General features: G+C 35.4%; 1 protein-coding gene across 1 annotated transcript; it reads left to right on the top strand.

Annotated features, from left to right (window-relative positions):
• The first annotated feature begins 7566 nt into the window (after positions 1-7566).
• LOC107607164 (protein FAR1-RELATED SEQUENCE 5-like) lies at positions 7567-8820 on the top strand. The gene is made up of 4 exons (XM_016309142.1): positions 7567-7679; positions 7772-7784; positions 7983-8042; positions 8122-8820. The coding sequence occupies exons 1-4, from the start codon at positions 7567-7569 to the stop codon at positions 8818-8820; spliced, it is 885 nt and encodes a 294-aa protein (XP_016164628.1).
• Positions 8821-25176: the final 16356 nt, after the last annotated feature.

Below are 25176 nucleotides of genomic sequence, written 5' to 3'. Positions count from 1 at the left end.
AGTCAATGGCTCCCAATCATCAATTACTTGGAAATTAGTAACTCAAGAGTTCCTAAGTTACCATCTCAAGCCAAGAGCATAAAATTCTACTCTAAAATCCAACCAAGCATTTTATCAAATACTTGGAAAGTACAAAAGGAAGGCATAGTAAAATCACAACAAGAATGAATTCTAACAACAATTAAATGCAAAGAATTAACAACAACAATCAAAGAAATCACAATTAACATAAATTACCTCAAATTGCATTAAAAGAAAATAAAAGAACAAAAGTAGATCCACAACAAAATATAGAAACAAAATAAGGGAAACTACAACAAGCGAATAGAAGAACAAGATGTAGAAACAAGGAATTGAAAGGTAGAAGTAGATGCAAGCAAAGATTAAAACCTAGATCTAAGAAATTCTAACCTAAACCTAATCCTAATTCTAGAGAGAAGAGAGAGCTTCTCTCTCTAAAAAACTAAACTAAAACTAGATCTAATGTGTAATGTGTGATCAAAGATGCATTCCCCTTCAATCCTTGGCTCTTTTAACCTTTTCCCGCCAAGATTCAACTCCAATGTGGGCCAGAACCTCCTCAGAAATCGCCAAGCACGATTTCATTAAAGAAGTCACGTGCGGACATCGACGCGTACGCGTCCCTGGAGTATTGCGCGATCCACGCGTATGCGTCTAGTGCGCGCGCGCGTCCATGGGCACATCCCAAACCTTTGGCTTTCCATGATTTCTCCACTTTGCATGCTTTCTCTTCACTCTTTTGATCCATTCCTAGCCTTTTTCAATCTGAAATCACTAACAAACACATCAAGGCATCTAGTGGAATCAAAGGAAGATAAAATCATCAAATTAAAGACCTAAAAAGAATGTTTTCACACTTAAGCACAAATTAGGAGACAATCACAAAATCATGCTATTTTATTGAATAAATATGAGAAAAGATTGACAAAATACTCTAAATTCAACACAAGATAAACCCTACAAATGGGGTTTATCAAAGCTATAATGATGGAACTTCCAATGCTCACCCTTAGCCAAGGCTTTTATCTTGATTGATTGTTGTTCATTTTTGTTAGCTTGAATTCTTACACCAAAATCTCAAAACTACAAAAGACTTCCTAATCAATGATGTGCATTCTAAGGCAATTTCTAGGGAGGACAACTCGGGACTAATACTCTCGGTTATAGATTTTAGAGTTGTTTGATGTAAAATTTGCGTGTCGGTTAGACTATACTCACGATTGGATTTATTGCTAATTTCTACACTGGCATAAAAATCTCTCATCAATGACACTTGAAGAATTTAATATCTTTCTGCATAGAGATAGTACACAAAGAAAAGTTAGAATTACCTTTATTTCTTGTAGAATCAAGCAACTTCTCCTTAGAGTCAACACCCTTTGTTATGCCACCATTACGAGACTCTTTGTGATTCCACTTTGGATTGGCTTGAGATAACTCCTTTGCCACTCTTCTTTGTTGTTGCCTTTCCACCTTCATCGCCATACTGACTAAATCTTCTATCTACACAGAATAATGTAATTCTACCACATCAACAATAGCTTTATACAAACCACCTATAAATCGTGCCATAATAATCTTGATATCATCTTTTATGTTGGCCTTAATCATAAGCATCTCCATTTTTTAAGGTAGTCTTTAACTGAATTCAAGCCTTGAGTTAAATCTATGTAACCTCTAATGCTCTTTCCTATAGTAGTATGAAGGTATAAATCTCTTTTTCGTGAGGCACTTCATATGATTATAAGTTTCTATAGGGTCCATCGTCTTGTCTTCACTAATCCATCCCACCAAAGCAAGGTATAAGTAGAAAATACAATTGCTGCCAAGTAAACCTTCTTGGCCTCAAAGTAATTATGACAAGCAAAAAATTCGTTCCATTTTACGTTTCACTCCAAATAAACTTCAAGATTGTTTCTCCCTTTGAATGATGGTATTTACATCTTTATGGTAATGATATTACTATCTTGTCTTCTGTGTGGAGATGTTGTAGTCCTATCAGAGTCATCATTAGAAGGTATATGATTCTGACGCCAATTCCAAAATGTTCCATATTTAGTACTTTTAGACAATATTTTTGTCACCTCCTGTCTGCATTCTTTCAATTCATTCAAGAAATTAGCTAAGTATTGAATGACTTTTTGCATCATTCCTATATCAACTAAAGTATCATATAAGTGGGTTGGCGTAGCAATAAACCTTAAAAAAATATTATAGAAAGGATCTCGCAATCACTCTCTCATGTGTTTTACTCAAAGATAGACACTTGTGTTTACTCTCAAAATTAGTTTTTACTCTCTATTGGATTTAGCACTCGTATCTTTTATCACTCTTGAATCTCTTTAATTGTTATACTATAGAAACCAAATAAAAAAGTAGAAGAACTCCATTAACAATAGTTAAATTAAGTCACAAGTGCAATTGGTGCAATAAAATAAGAGAACAAAGTATGACATAATAAAAATAAAAACCAAACTAACAAAACAAAATAAAGTAAATGTAATAACAAAATTAAAAATATATATGAATATATATAATTTTGTGTTTTTTTTTCTTTTTTGTGGCACTGGATTTTTCTTTTTTTTTTTTTTTTTGGTAGGCTACTGCATTTTGAATTGAAACATGAAGGCAATACAAAAAGTAATGATAGACTTGAAGATCAAAATTCAAATTGTGTAGGACAAATTTTAGTGTATTATCATACACATAAAAAACAATTAGAGTAAAAGTAAAGCCTTGTGGATACGTGGTTCTGAGAATAAAAATTATGGGACGAGGGTGAAGTTGTAATTGAAATATCCTAAATGAGAAACAAAGACACTGCAAACAAGAAACTAATACTACTATAGTTTTCTTTTTTCCAAGAACACAAAACAAGGACATAAGATTATGAGTAGTGTACGAAAAAAAATAAACATAGACTAATAAAAATTAATTTAGTATCTAAAATTTGATACCAAATAATATGAAATAGGACTTAAGATAAGAGGAAAATTAAAGAAAATGACTCATTCTATCTCAATTTGATTTTCTGATACAACAGTTAAGAGAATCACATTATTTCTCCTATTTATATCTAAGTTTTTCAAAAAACTGATACGTACTTTAAATATACGTGATATAAAGAGTTCAAGTATTATTTAGAAGTTATTAGTTTATATTTTTATAATGTTTAATTTAATTTGATGTATTTTGATTTTATTTGTTTAGTTACTAAATTGGACTTTATGTTTGTAGATTTAGGATTTTCTTTATTTTAACCTAATAAAAAGTTCTAAATACCTCCTAAATTATTGTAGTCATAATATAGAATGATTTAGATGTTTGAAAAATTCCTTTTAGATTTCGTGATAAAATTATGGTATAGATAAGTGAGGTTGAATGAATCATTCTCTTGTTGCATTGGGGAATTAGATAGAAGATTGAGTGAGTTCTTTCGATTTAATTCCTAAACTATGGTGTACACAAGTTAAATTGAAGAGTCCTTTTTTATTGTATAAAGAAATTAGATAAAATATAGATTGATTTTTTTTATATTAAATTTCAATCTATCCCTTTTATTTTTTGTTTCAATTTCGATGTATCTTTTTTATTCAGTTTTTTGTTTCTCTTTTTTTTTTCTTTATCATTTGGTATTTTCTATTTCAATTTATGTTTTTCATTCAATTTCAATCCTTGACTCTTTCTTTATCATTTGGTATTAGATTTTAGATATTATATTAATCTTTATTAATCTATATTTGTTCTTTTTATTATGTAAAAAAAAGAGTTTACTGTCTCTGGCATCATTATTTATGTTCTTGTCTTCTTTGTCTTCCTTGTTATGTTTTATTATTGTTTTTTTATTTTTGTTTATTTTATTATTAAAAAAATATACATTGCAAAAAAAATAGAAATTATCCTGTATTCGTTCTTTTCATACACTATTTTTTCAACTACAAAATTTGAGGATGAATCTTTTTTGAAGAGGAGGAGAATGATATATGATTCAAATATTTGTCATATGAAAAGTTCAAGTATTATTTAGAAGTTATTAGTTTATATTTTAGAATATTAAATTTAATTTTATGTATTTTGATTTTATTTATTTAATTACTAAATTGAGCTTTATGTTTGTGGGTTTAGGGTTTTCTTTATTATAACCTAATAAGAGGTTATAAATACCTCCTAAACTATTGTAATCGTAATATAGAGAGATTTAGATGTTTGAAAAATATTTTTTTGGTTTCGTGATGAAATTATAGTATGGACAAGTGAGGTTAAATGAGTCCCTCTCTTGTTGCATTGGAAAATTAGAAAAGGTTGAGTGAGTTTTTCCGATTTAATTTCTAAACTATGATATAGATAAGTTAGATTGAAGAGTCTCTTTCTTGTTGCATTAAGAAATAGGATAAAACGTAGAATGATTCTCTTTATATTCATGTTCAATCTATCCTTTTTATTTTCTATTTCAATTTTAATGTATCTTTTTTATTCAGATTGAATTCTTGTCTTTGTGTTTATCTTTTTTTTTTTATCAAAAACTCAAAAAATTTTATTCATCAAAATTTAGAAAAAGTGACTAAAAAGTCCTAACCAATAAAAGTAAAATAAATTAAAATAAACATAAAATAAATTTTAAAATAAACACTAATAAAGTGATACATGTTTAATTCAACTTAATTACTAAGAGTTTTCAATGTAACTCAAAAATAATAAAATGTTTAATTTTTTATAATCGTTAATCACTGCCTTGATTAATTCTAAATGCATATGTTAAATAAACAATTTAGCTATGTTTGTGAAATTTCTTTTATTCTTTTAAATATTATTCTTTAATTAGATCACTTGGCATATGACCATTCTAAATTTATTTCGCAAAATTCGTATCAAATGCTAATAATCTCTTAATGACATTTAATTGATTAGCATATATATAATGATTATTGAATATCGTTGAATAGCATCAATTTTGAACCAACCAACACGAGGAAAAGTGTCCCTGATGACATTGTATAAAGTTATTGTAAATCTCGACGAATTAGTAACTAATTAATTAATTAATTAATTAATTTTTATTTAAAAAATTAAATTTTATAGTTTAATAAGGTAAAAATAATTAAATATAAATTTTAACATTAATTTTAAAAGGAAAAATATACGTTACCAAGAGAGAGTCTGCCAACTATTACCAACACAAATTAAAAAAAAATTAAAATAAATTTATATGGCTAAATTAGGTTTAATGTGGGGTCTATGAAAAATATTTTGAAAAAGTAAGGAAATGATAATCGTGGATCAGGTTAACCTCAAACTAGAGAAACCCAATACCCCAACCCTTTCACGCAACCTCTTTCCTAAGAAACCATCGCCGAACCTCTCTCGTACAATTGGCCAAAATTTTCAGTTACCGGGACGCCGCCGTGCCCAGTCCGCTAGTGACCGTTTCTCCCCCCCGCCCCAATTGGATGCACCAACAGCCTCGTGGAAGATAGATGCGACGTGCGTGCATGGTGGTGTCGCGAAACCGTTGTGTCGTGAACTATATCAAGTAATATCTCCGTCCTGATTTTAGTAACATCAATAAGAATCTGCAATAGCCTTTCCATTTGCGACACAGACCCTTCCTCGAGCACCGATTTCTGGTGTATGTGTCTGCGTTGAGGCGAGTATATCACAATATGTCCATGGATACACCAATTTTTTAAGAAGCATTGTACGGCAGTGTGTATGATGTGAGGGAGAATTCTAATTCCACCGACGTTAATGTTCTGTGTTTGAGTGAAGATGACACACCACTTGTAGAACAGGTAATTCTTCTGTTAGTAGCGTCTTTGCTTAGGCCTTCCAGCAACCTTTTTTTAATGTTTTAAATCATGAGTTATTAACAGGGATTCATTATGTTGCATGAATTGTGTTTTATTATTTTTTAGTTTATCATGTGGAGATGATGTTTCCAACTTTGAGTAATTTTTTTTAATTTATTTTTATGGTTATAATAGTCCATAGTAATTTTTTATACCAGTTTAGTTTGGTTTGTCCATTAGTAGGTATTATCAAAAGTTAGCAGGGATACACTTTGTTGCATGAATTGTGTTTTATTATTTCTTAGTTTAGCATGTGGAGATGATGTTTCTAGCTTTGAGTATTTTTTTTTTGAATTTTTTTTAATTTTTTTTATGGTTTTGATCATCGATAATAATTTTTTATACCAGTTTAGTTTGGGTTGTCAATTAGTAGGTATTTTCTATTTGTTGGCAAAGTTTTTATTAGTGTTGAATGGTCGATGTGTATCTTGTTTGGTGATATGTCCTCGTTTATCGATTTTAGGAGAAAGAATCTGAAGACGCTATTCAGAAAAAGGATGATGCTACGGTAAGCAATAATGAGGTGTGAAACATATTTTATTCTTCTCGCAAAATTAGTGACATATTGGAAATTGTTTAGATTAATGTGGTTTGTGTTGAATGATGCGTTTTGTGAATGAATTTGCAGGTCCCGGATCACACTGGAATTCCAATGGAGGAAATCCCGTACGTAGGATTGAGATTTGATTCGTTACAGCAGGCACAAGAGTTCTATTCTAATTATGCGAAGAAAGTTGGGTTTGTGACGATGATTAGGAATACAAACTTTGACAAGACCAGGAAGGAATTAAAGGTACCTATTAATCAATCGATACACTGCAGTTGTGAAGGTTATTGGGAGTCTCGAGTGAAGGCGGCAATGCGGGTAAAGAGAATAACAATAGCTGGGTGCAAAGCAAGGATGTACGTGATGCTTGATAGGCATAATGATAATTGGCTGGTGACCAAATTAGAATTGAAGTACACCCATGCGTGTTCTGCCGAGCAAGCTGTGCATTATAGTGAGTACAGGAAACTGACCATGCATGCCAAGTGTGTGATTCAGAACAACGATGAGGCTGGCATACAGCCTAACAAGACGTATCTCGCACTGGCGAACGAGGTTGGTGGGTCATCAAAGTTGGGTTACTCAGAAAAGGATGTTAGGAACTATATAACGAGGAATTTGCGCTGTGCTGATGTAAACGAAGATGTGAAGGAAATGATTAGATATTTCATGCGAATGAGAGATATAAACCCGAATTTCTTCTATACAGTTGATGTGGACGAAACTAACAAGTTTAAGAGTGCGATATGGGTAGATGCAAGATGCAGAGCATCGTATGAATATTTTGGAGATGTGGTATCATTTGATACAACGTACAGAAGGAACAAGTATGTTTGTGTTCTTGTCTCTATTATAAGGGTTTACATTTTTCCAACAATATTGTGATTTAGTAATTTTTGGTTGTCTTTATTGCAGGCATGGACTTCCGTTTGCATCTTTCGTTGGTGTCAACCATCACGACACGTCCACACTACTTGTATGTGCTTTGTTGGGTAATGAGAAAATTCCTAGCTTTGAGTGGGTCTTTAAAAACTGGTTGAATTGTATGGGAAATCCCCACAGGCCATCATCACGGACCAGTGCAAATCCATATTTGGCGTAATTAAGAATGTCTTCCCAAATACTAGACACCGATAGTGTATATGGCACATAATGAAGAAGCTACCACATAAGCTCGGAGGATATGCTAAATACAGGGAAATAGATGATAAAATGCATGGCACTGTTTGGAATGCCCGTTCTGCAGAGTCTTTTGAGAAAGATTGGTGTGCATTCGTGAATGAGTTTAACCTACACAAAAATAAATGGCTATCAGGTTTGTGCTTTATAGTGCTCTTATGTTCTTTTTGGATGGTAGGTATGTTTGGAAGGTTCGGTTTTTACTTTACTCGAATTCAGCCCCCGTTGTCATCGGATGATTGGTAACCTATTTGGATACTTTTACAGAATATCTTTATTTGAGACGTCGATGTATAGTTGGTTCACTAAGTCTTTAGTGGTGTACTGTGATATAGCTATTTATTCATGATGATGATTCCCGATTTGATATGTATGTTTTGGTTTTGTAGACCTTTACGAAGATCGTCGAATGTGGGTTCCAATATATTTCCAAGGTGAATTTTGGGCTGGTATGAGAAGTACCCAACGGAGTGAGAGTATGCACGCCTTTTTCGGTGGTTACCTGCACTGTAAAGTGGACTGATTCAGTTCGTGCATGAGTATGACAATGTGCTTGGGAACAAAGAGCAAAAAGAACTGAAGGATGATGCTGCAGACTCTAAAGGAGTTGCCCCATGTTCATCGAGCTCTACAATTGAAAGACAATTTCAGTGTGAGTACACAACCTCTAAGTTTAGAGAAGTCCAACATGAATTCAGTAAAAGAGGGGATTGTTTAGTCCGTGGGGTCACTCAAGAGGGTGATTTGTTTCGGGTGACCATGAACGAGCAATACCTACTGTATGGGGAGCCTAGATCTTGGAAGTACAGTGTTGAGTTTGACCCCAAGACACACAAGGTTCGGTGCGAATGCAACATGTTTGGATCCAGAGGTATTATTTGTTGCCACTGTCTTGCTGTGTTGTTTTATTATGGAGTAGACACAGTACCATCTTGCTATGTTATCCCTCGATGGAGCAATAATGTACAGAGAAAACACACTTTCATCAAGAGCAGCCATGACGAGAAGCGATCGAACGAAAGCCACAACTTATTTAGACGACTGTGTTCACACTTCTACAATGTAGCACAAGATTTTGTGACATGCGAAGAAGAAGCAGCCATGTTACATTCGGGTCTTGATCAGTTAAGGTCAAAGTTGCTTGATTATCGTGCGAACTTGGTGTCCAGGCGTGTTCCAAGTTCACAAAATAGCACAGTCACACAGGGCGACCCCCATCTTGGTTAATCTGACATCCAAGGTCCTTCAAAGGTTCCAACGAAGGGTCGGCCGAGAATGAAGAGGCTTGGATCTGAACTCGACGCCTCAATCAAGAACTCTATGCGAAGAAAGAAGAAGAATCCACCGTTGGTATGTGTTTCCTTTTTCCATAGTTTCAAACCACTTGATAACTTGACTAAATGGATAAATTTGTTACTGTTATTCACTTTTTGTCTATGCATGTTTGTTATTTTTAGGATGTTCATCAAGCATTGAATCAAGATGTAGTGGGTTGTTCTGCTAGGAGAGCGAATGAATCACAAGAACATGGCGGGTTCTTGTCGTTGTTAAACTCATTTCGGCCTACTTAAAAGAATTTTGATTATAGATTTGTATGGAGATATCCCTTTATTAAGAGTAACCTTTTTACTCTAATCATTGACAATTTATTTAGGTTGTTAAATAAATAAACATTGTTAACAATGATATATCATTATTTATTGAGTTTATGTTCACTGATTAATATTGTTAACTCCTGACAAGTTTGTTAACTTTAAAATTTGCTAAGCATTGAAGGTTATGTGATATTGAATAACAAACACGTAAGACACATCTCACGGAAGACACATCCATATGAATACACCTAATTTAAAGTCATAATTGCAGAATATACTAAAGGCACATTCGTAGAAGACACATCTCGTAGAAGACACATCTCGTAGAAGACACATCCCTATGAAGACATTTCCTAGAAAGTCACATCTAGAAGACACTTCCTGGAACAAGACACATCCCTATGAAGACACATTCGTAAAAGACACATCACGTAGAAGACACATCCCTACGAAAACATATCCTAGAAAGTCACATCTAAAGACACTTCATGGAAAAAGACACATTCCTATGAAGATACCTCGTAAAAAGTCACTGCTAGAGGATACTTCTAGAAAAAGATACATCCATATCTAGCCACCAGCAACAAGTCACAGCAAAAAACACCTCTCCCAGAAAAGACACATCTGAATTTAAACAGCATCCAAACCAAAACATTGGTAAAAAACACATGTACTGTGTGACAGATCTGTGGAAAGCCACCTGTAACAATCCACGGCTAAAACAGACACATAAATTAGAATTTACACCTCCACCAGAACACAGTTCCGTTTTCAGTCACCTGCATGCAAAATGTGAGTAACAATGCATGACTAAGATAAGTAAAGACATCTAGAGACATGTAGGAACCTCAACAGGTGTATTCATTGACAACAATTACACTTAAAGAACGCATTAGTTGTCGAGCCTGTGCACAAAATTATCCCAAATCAAGGTGCAAAAGACAAAATCCATATAAACATGTAATGCATTATCGTTGAATTAACTAACAAAGTTTGTCAAGGTCTAAAGTGCAACTACCTATAAACAACCTAACAATCCAAAATAAATAGTCTCATTGTGTAGGAAAAGTAATTTGTCTAGTCCCAATAAAATATAGCATAGGATGTGAGGATATTCCCTCCACATGTAAACAATGACGTTATCTGGAGCCTTCATCTTCCCATATGTTAGCTCCTTTTGGTGGACTTTTTCTTTGGCTTTCCTCCAACCCGCCGAAGTATGCTCTTTGTATTAGGAGCTGTGAATGGAGTTCTAACCTCCATACGTTTGTTCCTTGGTTGGTTGCAGCGCACAGGAGGTCGAGCACGGCTGTCAAGGGCATTCAAGGTAGCTCCAATGGATACATTCTTGTGACATAGGATGATGTCCAATATTATTTCCAGCCTGTATAACTTGACGACGTCCTGCATATAAAAATCAATGTTAAAGAAATGCTTATCGGTACAAACATTGACATGTGAATACAAAATATGGTAATAAGGTATATAGGTTAGCGAGCTCACATATTCCCAGTCATTTAGTTTCTTGTCTTCGGTCCAGTACTCCATGTATTTTATTGTTTACACACCACAGTCAAATCTAAGCGAACGGAAAAAATGCAATTTTATTAGTGGAACAACTTAATGTAACTAAACAATTAATACATTGCAAGATCTTGGAGTGAAGAATCACTCATTTGGCTGAATTGGCACGGAGGCATAAGTGCAAGGCAGGCCTTTTTGTGTGGGCCTATAAGTTGAGATGGCCACCTTGCAATGTCTTCAATGCCTAAGACACAAACAACTAAACTTAAACGGAATACTACAAGAACAGTTAAATAGAGCTTAACAGGGATGAGTTGGTGAGGTACCGCATATGAATCTAGCCTGCTCCGTGCTGTATCAGGTTTACTATATATGCTATCTAGTATAAACAGCCTTTTTCCGGATACATCAAATGCATACACTCACCAGTGACGAGTGATACATACAGGGAAAAACCACTGCTCAACCAACCATTGTAACTAGGTATATTACTTGCATTTACAAAGAAAAACAAATATCTTTTGTGATGGTGCTATGATTATAGTAAGTTATTGCACTACAAACATACGTACCCAATTTCTATTTGAAGCGATTTCCTTGTCGAAATATCTAGTATCAGCACCAAAGTTTTGACCCAATCCGACATACGTTGGATTCGGTCCATCATGATAGTTTTCCAGATTCTTTGGGACCAAAACCATTTCCTGTACAAGTACGAATTATCAAAAGTTCATAAATTGTACTGTAAATAAATGATTAATATTGACGTTTCCTTACCAGAATCCCCAGACACACACAATAAAAGTCACGCGTGATTCTTTTGAGACCTGAATCATTGAATGCGCAACACATCCAGTGTACAACCTACATAACCGATTTGTAAACTCATCAATGTCGACAACGCGTGAGCAACAAACAAACTACAGAAACATGATTTTTTGTTACATACACTATTATTTAGCCATGCACGTGATCTCAGTGTGCACACATCCTCCCTTGATAGCACTAGGTGTGGTCTACCCTCATATGACGCCAAAGTTTCATGGATATCAAGAGAAGTGTTCACAGCCCATCCTCTGATTCTTTGTTCTTCCCGCTCGGTGATTTTTCGACCCTGAAGTAATGGATGAATAGGTCAGGGAGGAGAGGGTGAGGGTGATTTAAAGAGTTGCGTCAGACCAAGAGAGAAAGAGGGGCGTTGTGGACTTGGAGTACGGTAGGAAGAACCTCTAGGAATGATTGCCTGGATCGGGTCTATGCTAATGGGTCTCGATGGGTAAACGCCTTTTTCTATATTTGCCCATATCATTTCGCACTCCGGATCCCGCTGAGATAAGATGGCAGGATGCCTGTTTGGAATTAAAAAAAAATTGCGGTGGTCAACCTTAGGAATTGTTTGGGAGGCTATTTAAACAAAAAAAAATTTATACTACTACCGAAAACAATGTTATGTAGTAATAACTTGCCTGTCAAAAAATTCAGAAGAATATTCCTCAACCCCTGGAAACTCAACCAATTCTGTTGATGGTGTTTTTGGTTCAAGAGCAACTGTCTCAGTTGGTTGATTAGTTGATTGTGACTGCATGCTTGTGATGATTTTCCCTTCTACCATACCGCGCTGAGGTGTCTTCCTTTGAAGAGTTTTGATGCGAATTCTGATGCCAATGGGCTGGTCATCATCGTCATCATCTTCTGAAGTCTCTGTTTGATGGGTTGTGCGCAATGATGCCCTGCTAGATCCCCCCTTCATGGTGGATCCCTGAAACCACAATATCAAACAAGTTTTTCACAAACTCCTCAAAGTGCTTTCACAGTACACAGAGAACCCAATGCTAAATGACAGAGCATTACACTTAGGTTTATTAAATAATGGCACAACCAATAACCAGTTTAACCATAACATTAACCCTTGCAGATGTTCCAAACTGCATAGCTGCAAGTAACAAATACTAACAAGGAACATCTTGCTCACCTTAGGGTCCTCTTTTTCCTTTGTCTTATTAGTCGTGCCTGCATCCTCAGCCCTCATAAATGATTGGGGTGTCATCCTTGATACAGATCTCCGGCGTAATCTCTTTGCAATTGGCTCGTCGTCATCGTCATCACCGTCCGACGCAACTGCATGTGTATTCGGGTGCTTGGAAACTTCTCTAACTCCATCCCGGCGAGAAGATTCCTTAAATCATATCAACAACACAACTTCAAACGTAAATAAAAGGTAAAACATAGGCCTGACTGTTTACACGATCTACGTTTAACCACAAAAAAGAAATACTAAGCAAATGTTAATCCTAACTCACTTTTCTGTGGTCCACGTCTACTTGTTCAGGGCTTGGGTCACTTGTGTCCTCTATAGCAGCATCCTCCTTGCCATCATCTTCATTCCGGCCAGGTTCACCGCAATCCTGTTGTTAGCCATTAACTAGTAAGAAGACACATACATCTAACGCAGCATTTATCAAATACGGACATAATAAATGACACAACCATTAGCGACATCTTCCATTGCTTAATAATAAAATGCAAAGCCATGATATTCATTCATTCAAAAAATCCATTTTGCAGTCAATTGCATCATAAATCGAGCTATGAGTTAAAAATTGACTATTTTAGCACATAAGCAATAAATTGATTACCTCTGGTTGAATAGTTTCTGCCATAGCGCTAAGTTCCTTGGTAGTCCATGCGGAAAGCCACGGCTCAGGTTCTTGACAACCCTCGAGTTCACCGTGCTTTAGCTTCTGAAAGTACAACACCTGGAGATATTGTAAGAAGAAGTTAGCTGTAGAGATGCACATCTAAGTTACATTACATTGAATTTTAAATTAACAGCATTACCAGCAACCCAAGCATGCAGCCCTCATAGGATTTGTTCTTTTTATATTGGTACTTCCTAATTGCCTGTTCTAGAGAATTAAGAATATGCAATGGCTAATGATATCTCGCCGAATCAGATACATCAAGGACTGTGTCGATGTGCCACGGGGAGATTACATGTTGCACAGTCGAGCACAAAAATATCTTCAGCACCAGTAGAATGAAGTGTCTTCTGAACTCCATCCTGTCATCTTCGGTATCCATTGGACAATGCCTGACAAAATGCCTCAGTTGCACAGTTTTTAATCGATGATACCTTATTTTAATTGACACATGAGCAGCATTGCTACTGTCGAACGGTGGGAAGTCATCAACTGCACCATGGATATGTAAAAGATAGGGCAAGATGGACAGTGTCATACGTAGATAATAGCAATGAACATGAAGACCGAAACAACACTAACCAATTCAGTGGTATGTAATAGGTAAAGGTATACTCACCCCGGGAGGAATACCAAAAAGACGCTGAAAGAGCTCCAACACAATGCAGATGTTCCCATTTTCTAGCTTGAAGGTGCTCGTTTCAGTGTCATAGGCTTTGGCCAACATCACCATTATGCCTTGCCTCACTTGCCACTTCGGAACAAGCTTCAGGAAACCAAAACCAATTTCTTCAATATCATTAAGCTTTGCCTGCTCCTGATTGGTTTCCAGTTCTTTGAACAAGTCGGCGATGTAATATGGTGAGCATCTTGTCTCTAGTAATTTCTAGAAAACATACGACGGGACTGTCAAAATAAAAAAATTGAATATGAACTATAACAAGAACACAAATTTGTGTATGAGTTGTTACCGGCTTTCCCATGTATATAAGTTGGTCTCTGCATAAATAGCAAAAATTGATTCCAATTATAATCTTCAGTTGTGTTATCCAAAGTCAACTACTCTAACATTACAGAAATTAATAATGAGAAAAGCATTTATTTAACCTACTTATAACCATAGTACACTAATCTAATGTACAAGACACATCTGAAATAAAGAACGAACACTCTCAAAGGCAAATTATTATACATACCAATTATATTCTTAATTTGCTAACAAAAAACTCCTAGAAATATTTTAAAAAATCAGCTAAGTGTTAAAAGAAGCCTCAACCATTGTAAAATCATTGTGGACCATTGCTCTTGTTGCACAGTGAATCATGAGGAAACCAAAGATATACAAAAACACATGTTGATCGCAACGGATTTCGTAAATAAAAAAGTTACAGCATCTTGTTAACGTATTTTTATAATCATATGCCCAATTTCAGTAAGGAAAAAAATTTTACTGCACAATACAAAAAGACTATGTATGCTTAAAATATACACTCATTCTCAACTGAAATTGTGGCTCCATGTATCACAAGAAAATTTACCAAAAGACATATTAACCTACCATGAACAACACACATTAAGCAAATTAAACTGAGGAAAAAAAATATGAGTGAATGATGCTAAAATGAACAAGACACATCTAAGGATTAGTTGGTGTACTCCCAAATAAAAATTATAGAGCCAAAAAAATACAAATTTAATTTGCTAATATAAAGCTCATGTAACCATTCCTAAAACCGCAAATATCTAATAAAAAACACATGGATCTCAATGCATTCCTCAAAATATATAGTCATTCTCAACTAAATTTATTGCTATGTGTATCACAGGAAAACTCACTACAAGACACATTAACTCACTATGAAAAAGTCACATTAAGCAAATTAAGTTGAAAAAAAAACACAGAAAATTGCTAAAAATAAACAAGAAAGACTATGTATAGTTAAAATATACACTCATTCTCAACTTAAATATGTGGCTCCATGTATCACAAGAAAATTCACCAAAAGACACATTAACCTACCATGAACAACACACATTAAGCAAATTAAATTGAAAAAAAATATGTGTGAATAATGCTAAAAAGAATAAGACACATCTAAGGATTAGTTGGTGTACTCGCAAATAAAAATTATAGAGCCAAAAAATAAAAATTCAATTTGCTAATATAAAGCTCATGTAACCATTCCTAAAACCGCAAATATCTAATAAAAAATACATGGATCTCAATGCATTGCTTAAAATATATAGTCATTCTCAACTGAATTTATTATTATGTATATCACCAGAAAACTCACTACAAGACACATTAAGTCAATATGAAAAAGTCACATTAAGCAAATTAAGTTGAAAAAAAAACACAGAGTATTGCTAAAAATAAACAAGAAAGAGTATGTATGCTTAGAATATACACTCATTCTCAACTTAAATATGTGGCTCCATATATCACAAGAAAATTCACCAAAAGACACATTAACCTACCATGAACAACACACATTAAGCAAATTAAACTGAGAAAAAAAATATGTATGAATGATGCTAAAAAGAATAAAACACATCTAAGGATTAGTTGGTGTACTCCCAAATAAAAATTATAGAGGCAAAAAATACAAATTCAATTTGCTAATATAAAGCTCATGTAACCATTCCTAAAACCGCAAATATCTAATAAAAAATACATGGATCTCAATGCATTGCTCAAAATATATAGTCATTCTCAACTGAATTTATTGTAATGTGTATCACAAGAAAACTCACTATAAGACACATTAAGTGAATATGAAAAAGTCATATTAAGCAAATTAAGTTGAAAAAAAATACAGAGTATTGCTAAAAATAAACAAGAAAGACTATGTATGCTTAGAATATACACTCATTCTCAACTTAAATATGTGGCTCCATGTATCACAAGAAAATCCACCAAAAGAAACATTAACCTACCATGAACAACACGCATTAAGCAAATTAAATTGAGAAAAAAAAATTTGAGTGAACGATACTAAAATGAACAAGACACATGCAAGGATAAGTTGGTGTACTCCCAAATAAAAATTATAGAGCCAAAAAACACAAATTCAATTTCCTAATATAAAGCTCATTTAACCATTCCTAAAACCGCAAATATCTAGTAAAAAACACATGAATCTCAATGCATTGCTCAAAATATATTGTCATTCTCAACTGAATTTATTGCTATGTGTATCACAAGAAAACTCACTACGAGACACATTAAGTCACTATGAAAAAGTCACATTAAGCAAATTAAGTTGAAAAAAAAAACATAGAAAAAATAAACAAGACACATCTGAGGTTAAATTCTTGTACTCTCAAATGAAAATTGATAGACCCAAAAATTACAACATCAATTTGGAAACAAAAAGGTAATATAAACTTTTTCTTCCATAAGAGTTACATGTTAAAACAGACCACACTAATCACATAACCAATTTGCACCACTATAACTCAGTGGATCAAGAAACGACAAACCATTTAAAATAAAAAATTAGATCTCAATTCACTTTTAAACACAAACAACGAGTACATCAATTATTTAGCCTAATAAAGACACATCTGAATAAATCATATTACTAAATTATGTTACACTTAATAAATTATATTATAACATGTGATGAGCGGATAATTTATACGCTTTTTGGCATTGTTTTTAGTATGTTTTTAGTAGAATCTAGTTACTTTTAGGGATGTTTTCAATAGTTTTTATGTTAAATTCACAATTCTGGACTTTACTATGATTTTGTGTGTTTTTCTGTGATTTCAGGTATTTTCTGGCTGAAATTGAGGGACTTGAGCAAAAATCAGATTCAGAGGTTGAAGAAAGACTGCTGATGCTGTTGGATTCTGACCTCCCTGCACTCAAAGTGGATTTTCTGGAGCTACAGAACTCGAAATGGCACGCTTTTAATTGCGTTAGAAAGTAGACATCCAGGGCTTTCCAGCAATATATAATAGTCCATACTTTGCCCAAGTTTAGACGATGCAAACTGGCGTTCAACGCCAGCTCTCTGCCCAATTCTGGCGTCTAGCGCCAGAAACAAGTTGCAAAGTGGATTTCAATGCCTAAAATGGCACAAAAGCTGGTGTTCAACTCCAAGAAGGACCTCTACACGTGCAACACTCAAGCTCAGCTCAAGCACACACCAAGTGGGCCCCGGAAGTGGATTTATGCATCAATTACTTACTTCTGTAAACCCTAGTAGCTAGTTTATTATAAATAGGACTTTTTACTATTGTATTAGACATCTTTGGATGCCTGGTTCTTAGATCAGAGGGGCTGGCCATTCGGCCATGCCTGGACCTTTCACTTATGTATTTTCAACGGTAGAGTTTCTACACTCCATAGATTAAGGTGTGGAGCTCTGCTGTTCCTCAAAGATTAATGCAAAGTACTACTGTTTTCTATTCAATTCAACTTATTCCACTTCTAAGATATTCATTTGCACTTCAACCTGAATGTAATGAACGTGACAATCATCATCATTCCCTATGAACGCGTGCCTGACAACCACTCCCGTTCTACCTTCGATTGAACGAGTATCTCTTAGATTACTAATACAGGGGACCGAGTCCGAGATATTGGGATCTTCGTGGTATAAGCTAGATTGATGGCGGCATTCATGAGAATCCGGAAAGTCTAAACCTTGTCTGTGGTATTCCGAGTAGGATTCAATGATTGAATGACTGTGACGAGCTTCAAACTCGCGATTGCTGGGCGTAGTGACAGATGCAAAAGGATAGTAAATCCTATTCCAGCATGATCGAGAACCAACAGATGAATAGCCGTGCCGTGACAGGGTGCGTTGACCACTTTCACTGAGAGGATAGGATGTAACCATTGACAAGGGTGATGCCTCCAGACGACTAGCCGTGCCGTGACAGGGCATTTGGATCATTTTCCCGAGAGAAGACCGAAAGTAGCCATTGACAATGGTAATGCATTACATAAAGCCAGCCATGGAAAGGAGTAAGACTGATTGGATGAAGATAGCAGGAAAGCAAAGGTTCAGAGGAACGAAAGCATCTCTATTCGCTTATCTGAAATTCTCACCAATGATTTACATAAGTATTTCTATCCCTATTTTATTAATTATTTTTGAAAACCCAATTACTATTTTATATCCACCTGACTGAGATTTACAAGGTGACCATAGCTTGCTTCAGACCAACAATCTCCGTGGGATTCGACCCTTACTCACGTAAGGTATTACTTGGACGACCCAGTGCACTTGCTGGTTAGTTGTGCGAAGTTGTGAACCATGGTATTGGCATCATGTTTTTGGTGCCATTACCAGGGAAAGAAAGAGCAATGAATTTTACATAATTAAAGTGTAATCACAATTTCTGCGCACCAAGTTTTTGGCGCCGTTGCCGGGGATTGTTCGAGTTTGGACAACTGACGGTTCATCCTGTTGCTCAGATCAGGTAATTTTCTTTTTGTTTTCTTCTCAAAAATTTTTAAAAAAAAATCTTTCAAAAAAATTTCTCCTTTGTTTTCGAAAAAAAAAATGTTTTAAAAAATTTTATAATTTTATTCAAAATTTTTAAGAATGAATTCTAGTGTTTCATGAACCATGTGAAGCCTGGCTGGCTGTAAAGCCATGTCCAAATTCATTTGGACTGAGGCTTCCAATTTGTTATCAAGAGCAAGCTAGTTGGTGCTAATCTACCTACTACTGTTCATGATCTACCTGTTACATGCTAAAGCTTGGCTGGCTATTAAGCCATGCCTGACCCTTTGATTGGAGCTTTAGACTAAAGAGCAAGATTCCTGGAATTCATATTAAAAATTTTGGAATCCTTATTTTTCTTTTTCAAAAAGATTTTCGAAAAAAAAATTAAAGAAAATACAAAAAAATCATAAAATCATAAATATCAAAAATATTTTTGTGTTTCTTGTTTGAGTCTTGAGTCATGTTATAAGTTTGGTGTCAATTGCATACTCATCTTGCATTTTTTCGAAAATTCATGCATTCATAGTGTTCTTCATGATCTTCAAGTTGTTCTTGGTAAGTCTTCTTGTTTGATCTTTGCATTTGCATGTTTTGTGTCTTTTCTTGTTTTTCATATGCATTCTTGAATTCTTAGTGTCTAAGCATTAAAGGATTCTAAGTTTGGTGTCTTGCATGTTTTATTTGCATTAAAAATTTTTCAAAAATATGTTCTTGGTGTTCATCTTGACATTCAAAGTGTTCTTGGTGTTCATCTTGACATTCATAGCATTCTTGCATGCATTCATTGTTTTGATCCAAAATTTTCATGCATTGCATCATTTTCATGTTTTTCTCTCTCATCATTAAAAATTCAAAAATAAAAAAAAATATCTTTCCATTTTTCTCTCTTAAAATTTCGAAAATTAGATTTGACTTTTTCAAAAATTTTTTAAAAAATCTAGTTGTTTTTATGAGTCAAATCAAATTTTCAATTTGAAAATCTTATCTTTTTCAAAATCTTTTTCAAAAATCAAATCTTCTTCAAATTTCTTAGTTATTTTCAAAAATTCCAAAAATATTTTTCAAAAATCTTTTTCTTATTTTTATATCAAATTTTTGAAAATAACAATAACAATTAATGTTTTGATTCAAAAATTTCAAGTTTATTACTTACTTGTTAAGAAAGATTCAAACTTTAAGTTCTAGAATCATATCTTGTGATTTCTTGTGAATCAAGTCATTAGTTGTGATTTTAAAAATCAAATCTTTTTCAAAAATATCTTCTTATCTTATCTTTTTCAAAAAATTTGATTTCAAAATATCTTTTCTAACTTCCTAACTTCTTATCTTTTCAAAATTTGTTTCAACTAACTAACTAACTTTTTGTTTGTTTCTTATCTTTTTCAAAACTACCTAACTAACTCTCTCTCTCTCTCTAATTTTTGAAAATATCTTCCCTCTTTTTCAAAATTTCTTTTTAATTAACTAATTATTTTAACTTTTGATTTTAAAAATTTCGAAAATTACTAACCTTTTTCAAAAACTATTTTCGAAAATCACTAACTCTTTTTCAAAAATTATTTTCGAAAATTCACTTCCCCCTCTCATCTCCTTCTAATTATTTATTCATCTACTAACACATCTCCTCATCTCACATCTCTGCTCTCCTCACCCTTGTGCTTCTTTCCTTACATTACATTCTTTGTCCCCTGCCTTTCTTCCACTCACACAGGGACCTCTATACTGTGGTATAAAGGATCTCTATTATTATTATTATTATTATTTTTTCTGCGCCCTCTTCTTTGTCATATGAGCAGGAGCAAGGACAAGAATACTCTTGTTGAAGCAGATCCAGAACCTGAAAGGACTCTGAAGAGGAAACTAAGAGAAGCTAAATTACAACAATCCAGAGATAACCTTTTAGAAATTTTCGAACAGGAAGAGGAGATGGCAGCCGAAAATAATAATAATGCCAGGAGGATGCTTGGTGACTTTACTGCACCTAATTCCAATTTACATGAAAGAAGCATCTCCATTCCTGCCATTGGAGCAAACAACTTTGAGCTGAAACCTCAGCTAGTTTCTCTGATGCAGCAGAACTGCAAGTTTCATGGACTTCCATCTGAAGATCCTTTTCAGTTCTTAACTGAATTCTTGCAGATATGTGATACTGTTAAGACTAATGGAGTAGATCCTGAAGTCTATAGGCTCATGTTTTTCCCTTTTGCTATAAGAGACAGAGCTAGAATATGGTTGGACTCTCAACCCAAAGACAGCCTGAACTCTTGGGATAAGCTGGTCACAGCTTTCTTAGCCAAGTTCTTTCCTTCTCAAAAGCTGAGCAAGCTTAAAGCGGATGTTCAAACCTTCAGACAGAAAGAAGGTGAATCCCTCTATGAAGCTTGGGAAAGATACAAGCAGCTGACCAAAAAGTGTCCTTCTGACATGCTTTCAGAATGGACCATCCTGGATATATTCTATGATGGTTTATCTGAGCTATCAAAGATGTCATTGGATACTTCTGCAGGTGGATCCATTCACCTAAAGAAAACGCCTGCAGAAGCTCAAGAACTCATTGACATGGTTGCTAATAACCAGTTCATGTACACTTCTGAGAGGAACCCTGTGAGTACTGGGATGCCTATGAAGAAGGGAGTTCTTGAAATTGATACTCTGAATGCCATATTGACTCAGAATAAAATATTGACTCAGCAAGTCAATATGATTTCTCAGAGTCTGAATTGAATGCAAGCTGCATCCAACAGTACTCAAGAGGCATCTTCTGAAGAAGAAGCTTATGATCCTGAGAACCCTGCACTAGCAGAGTTAAAATACATGGGTAAACCATATGGAAACACCTATAATCCATCATGGAGAAATCATCCAAATCTCTCATGGAAGGATCAAAGGCCTCAACAAGGCTTTAATAATGGTGGAAGAAACAGGTTTAGCAATTGCAAGCCTTTTCCATCATCCACTCAGCAACAGACAGAGAATTCTGAGCAGAATCCATCTAGCTTAGCAAATTTAGTCTCTGATCTATCTAAGGCCACTGTGAGTTTCATGAATGAAACAAGGTCTTCCATTAAAAATTTGGAAGCACAAGTGGGCCAGCTGAGTAAAAGGATCACTGAAATCCCTCCTAGTACTCTCCCAAGCAATACAGAAGAAAATCCAAAAGGAGAGTGCAAGGCCATTGACATAACCAAAATGGCCGAACCCAAAGAGGGAGAGGAGGACGTAAATCCCAAGGAGGAAGACCTCCTGGGACGTCCAGTGATCAATAAGGAGTTTCCCTCTGAGGAACCAAAGGAATCTGAGACTCATCTAGAGACCATAGAGATTCCATTGAACCTCCTTATGCCATTTATGAGCTCTGATGAGTATTCCTCTTCTGAAGAGAATGAGGATGTTACTGAAGAGCAAACTGCCAAGTTCCTTGGTGCAATCATGAAGCTGAATGCCAAATTATTTGGTATTGAGACTTGGGAAGATGAACCTCCCTTGTTCACCAATGAACTAAGTGATCTAGATCAACTGACATTGCCTCAGAAGAGACAGGATCCTGGAAAGTTCATAATATCTTGTACCATAGGCACCATGATCTTTAAGGCTCTGTGTGACCTTGGTTCAGGGATAAACCTCATGCCCCTCTCTGTAATAGAGAAACTGGGAATCTATGGGGTGCAAGCTGCTAAAATCTCATTAGAGATGGCAGATAATTCAAGAAAACAAGCTTATGGACAAGTAGAGGACGTGTTAGTAAAGGTTGAAGGCCTTTACATCCCTGCTGATTTCATAGTCTTAGATACTGGAAAGGAAGAGGATGAATCCATCATCCTAGGAAGACCTTTCCTGGCCACAGCAAGAGCTGTGATTGATGTGGACAGAGGAGAATTGATCCTTCAATTGAATAAGGACAACCTTGTGTTTACAACTCAAGGATCTCTCTCTGCATCCATGGAGAGGAAGCAGAAAAAGCTTCTCTCAAAGCAGAGTCAAACAAAGCCCCCACAGTCAAACTCTAAGTTTGGTGTTGGGAGGCCACAACCAAACTCTAAGTTTGGTGTTGAACTCCCATATCCAAACTCTAAGTTTGGTGTTGGAGAGTCTCAACAAAGCTCTGCACATCTGTGAGGCTCCATGAGAGCCCATTGTCAAGCTATTGACATTAAAGAAGCGCTTGTTGGGAGGCAACCCAATCTTTACTTAATTATATTTTTATTAGTTATATGTCTTTGTAGGTTCATGATCATGTGGAGTCACAAAATGAAAATAAAAATTGAAAACGGAATCAAAAACAGCAGAAGAAAAATCACACCCTGGAGGAAGCACCTGTCTGGCGTTCAACGCCAGAACAGAGCATGGTTCTGGCGCTGAACGCCCAAAATGGGCAGTATCTGGGCGCTGAACGCCCAAAAAGGGCAGCACCTGGGCGCTGAACGCCAGAATTGCACCCTGGAGAAGAGCTGGCGCTGAACGCCCAGAACAAGCATGGTTCTGGCGTTCAACGCCAGAAATGGGCAACAAATGGGCGTTGAACGCCTAAAATAGGCACCAACCTGGCGCTGAACGCCCAGAGTTGTGTGCAAGGGCATTTTACATGCCTAATTTGGTGCAAGTTTGTAAATCCTTGAACACCTCAGGATCTGTGGACCCCACAGGATCATCTCAGGATCTGTGGACCTCACAGGATCCCTACCCACCTCACCCTCTCTTTCTCCATTCATGACCATCCCTTCTGTTTTCTATTCACCACTCACATCCATACACACATCCCTCCATCTCCTCCATATCTTCTTTTTCTTCTTTTATTCTTTCTTCTTTTGCTCGAGGGCGAGCAACATTCTAAGTTTGGTGTGGTAAAAGCATAAGCTTTTTGTTTTTCCATTACCATTATTGGCACCTAAGACCGGAGAAACCTCTGGAAAAGGGAAAGGGAAGACAAAGGCTTCCACCTCCGAGTTATGGGAGATGGAAAGATTCATCTCAAAGGGTCTATAGCTCAGTGGTAGAACATTTGACTGCAAATCAAGAGATCCCTGAGATACCTCAGGGGATACAGTTTCCTCCACAAAACTATTGGGAGCAAATCAACACCTCCCTGGGAGAATTAAGTTCCAACATGGGACAATTAAGGGTGGAACATCAAGAGCACTCCATCATCCTTCATGAAATTAGAGAAGATCAAAAAGCAATGAGGGAGGAGCAACAAAGACAAGGAAGAGACATAGAAGAGCTCAAGAACATCATTGGTTCCTCAAGAAGGAAACACCACCATCACTAAGGTGGATTCATTCCTTGTTCTTATTTCTTCTGTTTTTTGTTTTCTATATTATGTGCTTATCTATGTTTGTGTCTTCATTACATGATCATTAGTAAGTAGTAACTATGTCTTAAAGTTATGAATGTCCTATGAATCCATCACCTATCTTAAATGAAAAATGTTTTAATTCAAAAGAACAAGAAGTACATGAGTTTTGAATTTATCCTTGAACTTAGCTTAATTATATTGATGTGGTGACAATGCTTCTTGTTTTCTGAATGTATGCTTGAACAGTGCATATGTCTTTTGAAGTTTTTGTTTAAGAATGTTAAATATGTTGGCTCTTGAAAGAATGATGACAAGGAGACATGTTATTTGATAATCTGAAAAATCATAAAAATGATTCTTGAAGCAAGAAAAAGCAGCAAAGAACAAAGCTTGCAGAAAAAAAAAGAAAAATAGGCGAAAAAAAAATTAGAAAGAAAAAGAAAAAGCAAGCAGAAAAAGCCAAAGCTCTTAAAACCAAGAGGCAAGAGCAAAAAGTCAATAACCCTTAAAACCAAAAGGCAAGGGCAAATAAAAAGGATCCCAAGGCTTTGAGCATCAGTGGATAGGAGGGCCCAAAAGGAATAAAATCCTGGTCTAAGCGGCTAAACCAAGCTGTCCCTAACCATGTGCTTGTGGCGTGTAGGTGTCAAGTGAAAACTTGAGACTGAGCGGTTAAAGTCAAGGTCCAAAGCAAAAAAAGAGTGTGCTTAAGAACCCTGGACACCTCTAATTGGGGACTTTAGCAAAGCTGAGTCACAATCTGAAAAGGTTCACCCAATTATGTGTCTGTGGCATTTATATATCCGGTGGTAATACTGGAAAACAAAGTGCTTAGGGCCACGGCCAAGACTCATAAAGAAGCTGTGTTCAAGAATCATCATACTGAACTAGGAGAATCAATAACACTATCTGAACTCTGAGTTCCTATAGATGCCAATCATTCTGAACCTCAATGGATAAAGTGAGATTCCAAAACTATTCAAGAGGCAAAAAGCTATAAGTCCCGC

This window comes from Arachis ipaensis, chromosome B7 (assembly GCF_059453495.1).
Source record: "Arachis ipaensis isolate K30076 ecotype BB chromosome B7, ASM5945349v1, whole genome shotgun sequence".
In the NCBI taxonomy this organism is placed as follows: domain Eukaryota; kingdom Viridiplantae; phylum Streptophyta; class Magnoliopsida; order Fabales; family Fabaceae; genus Arachis; species Arachis ipaensis.
This window is presented reverse-complemented; position numbering and strand designations above follow the sequence as displayed.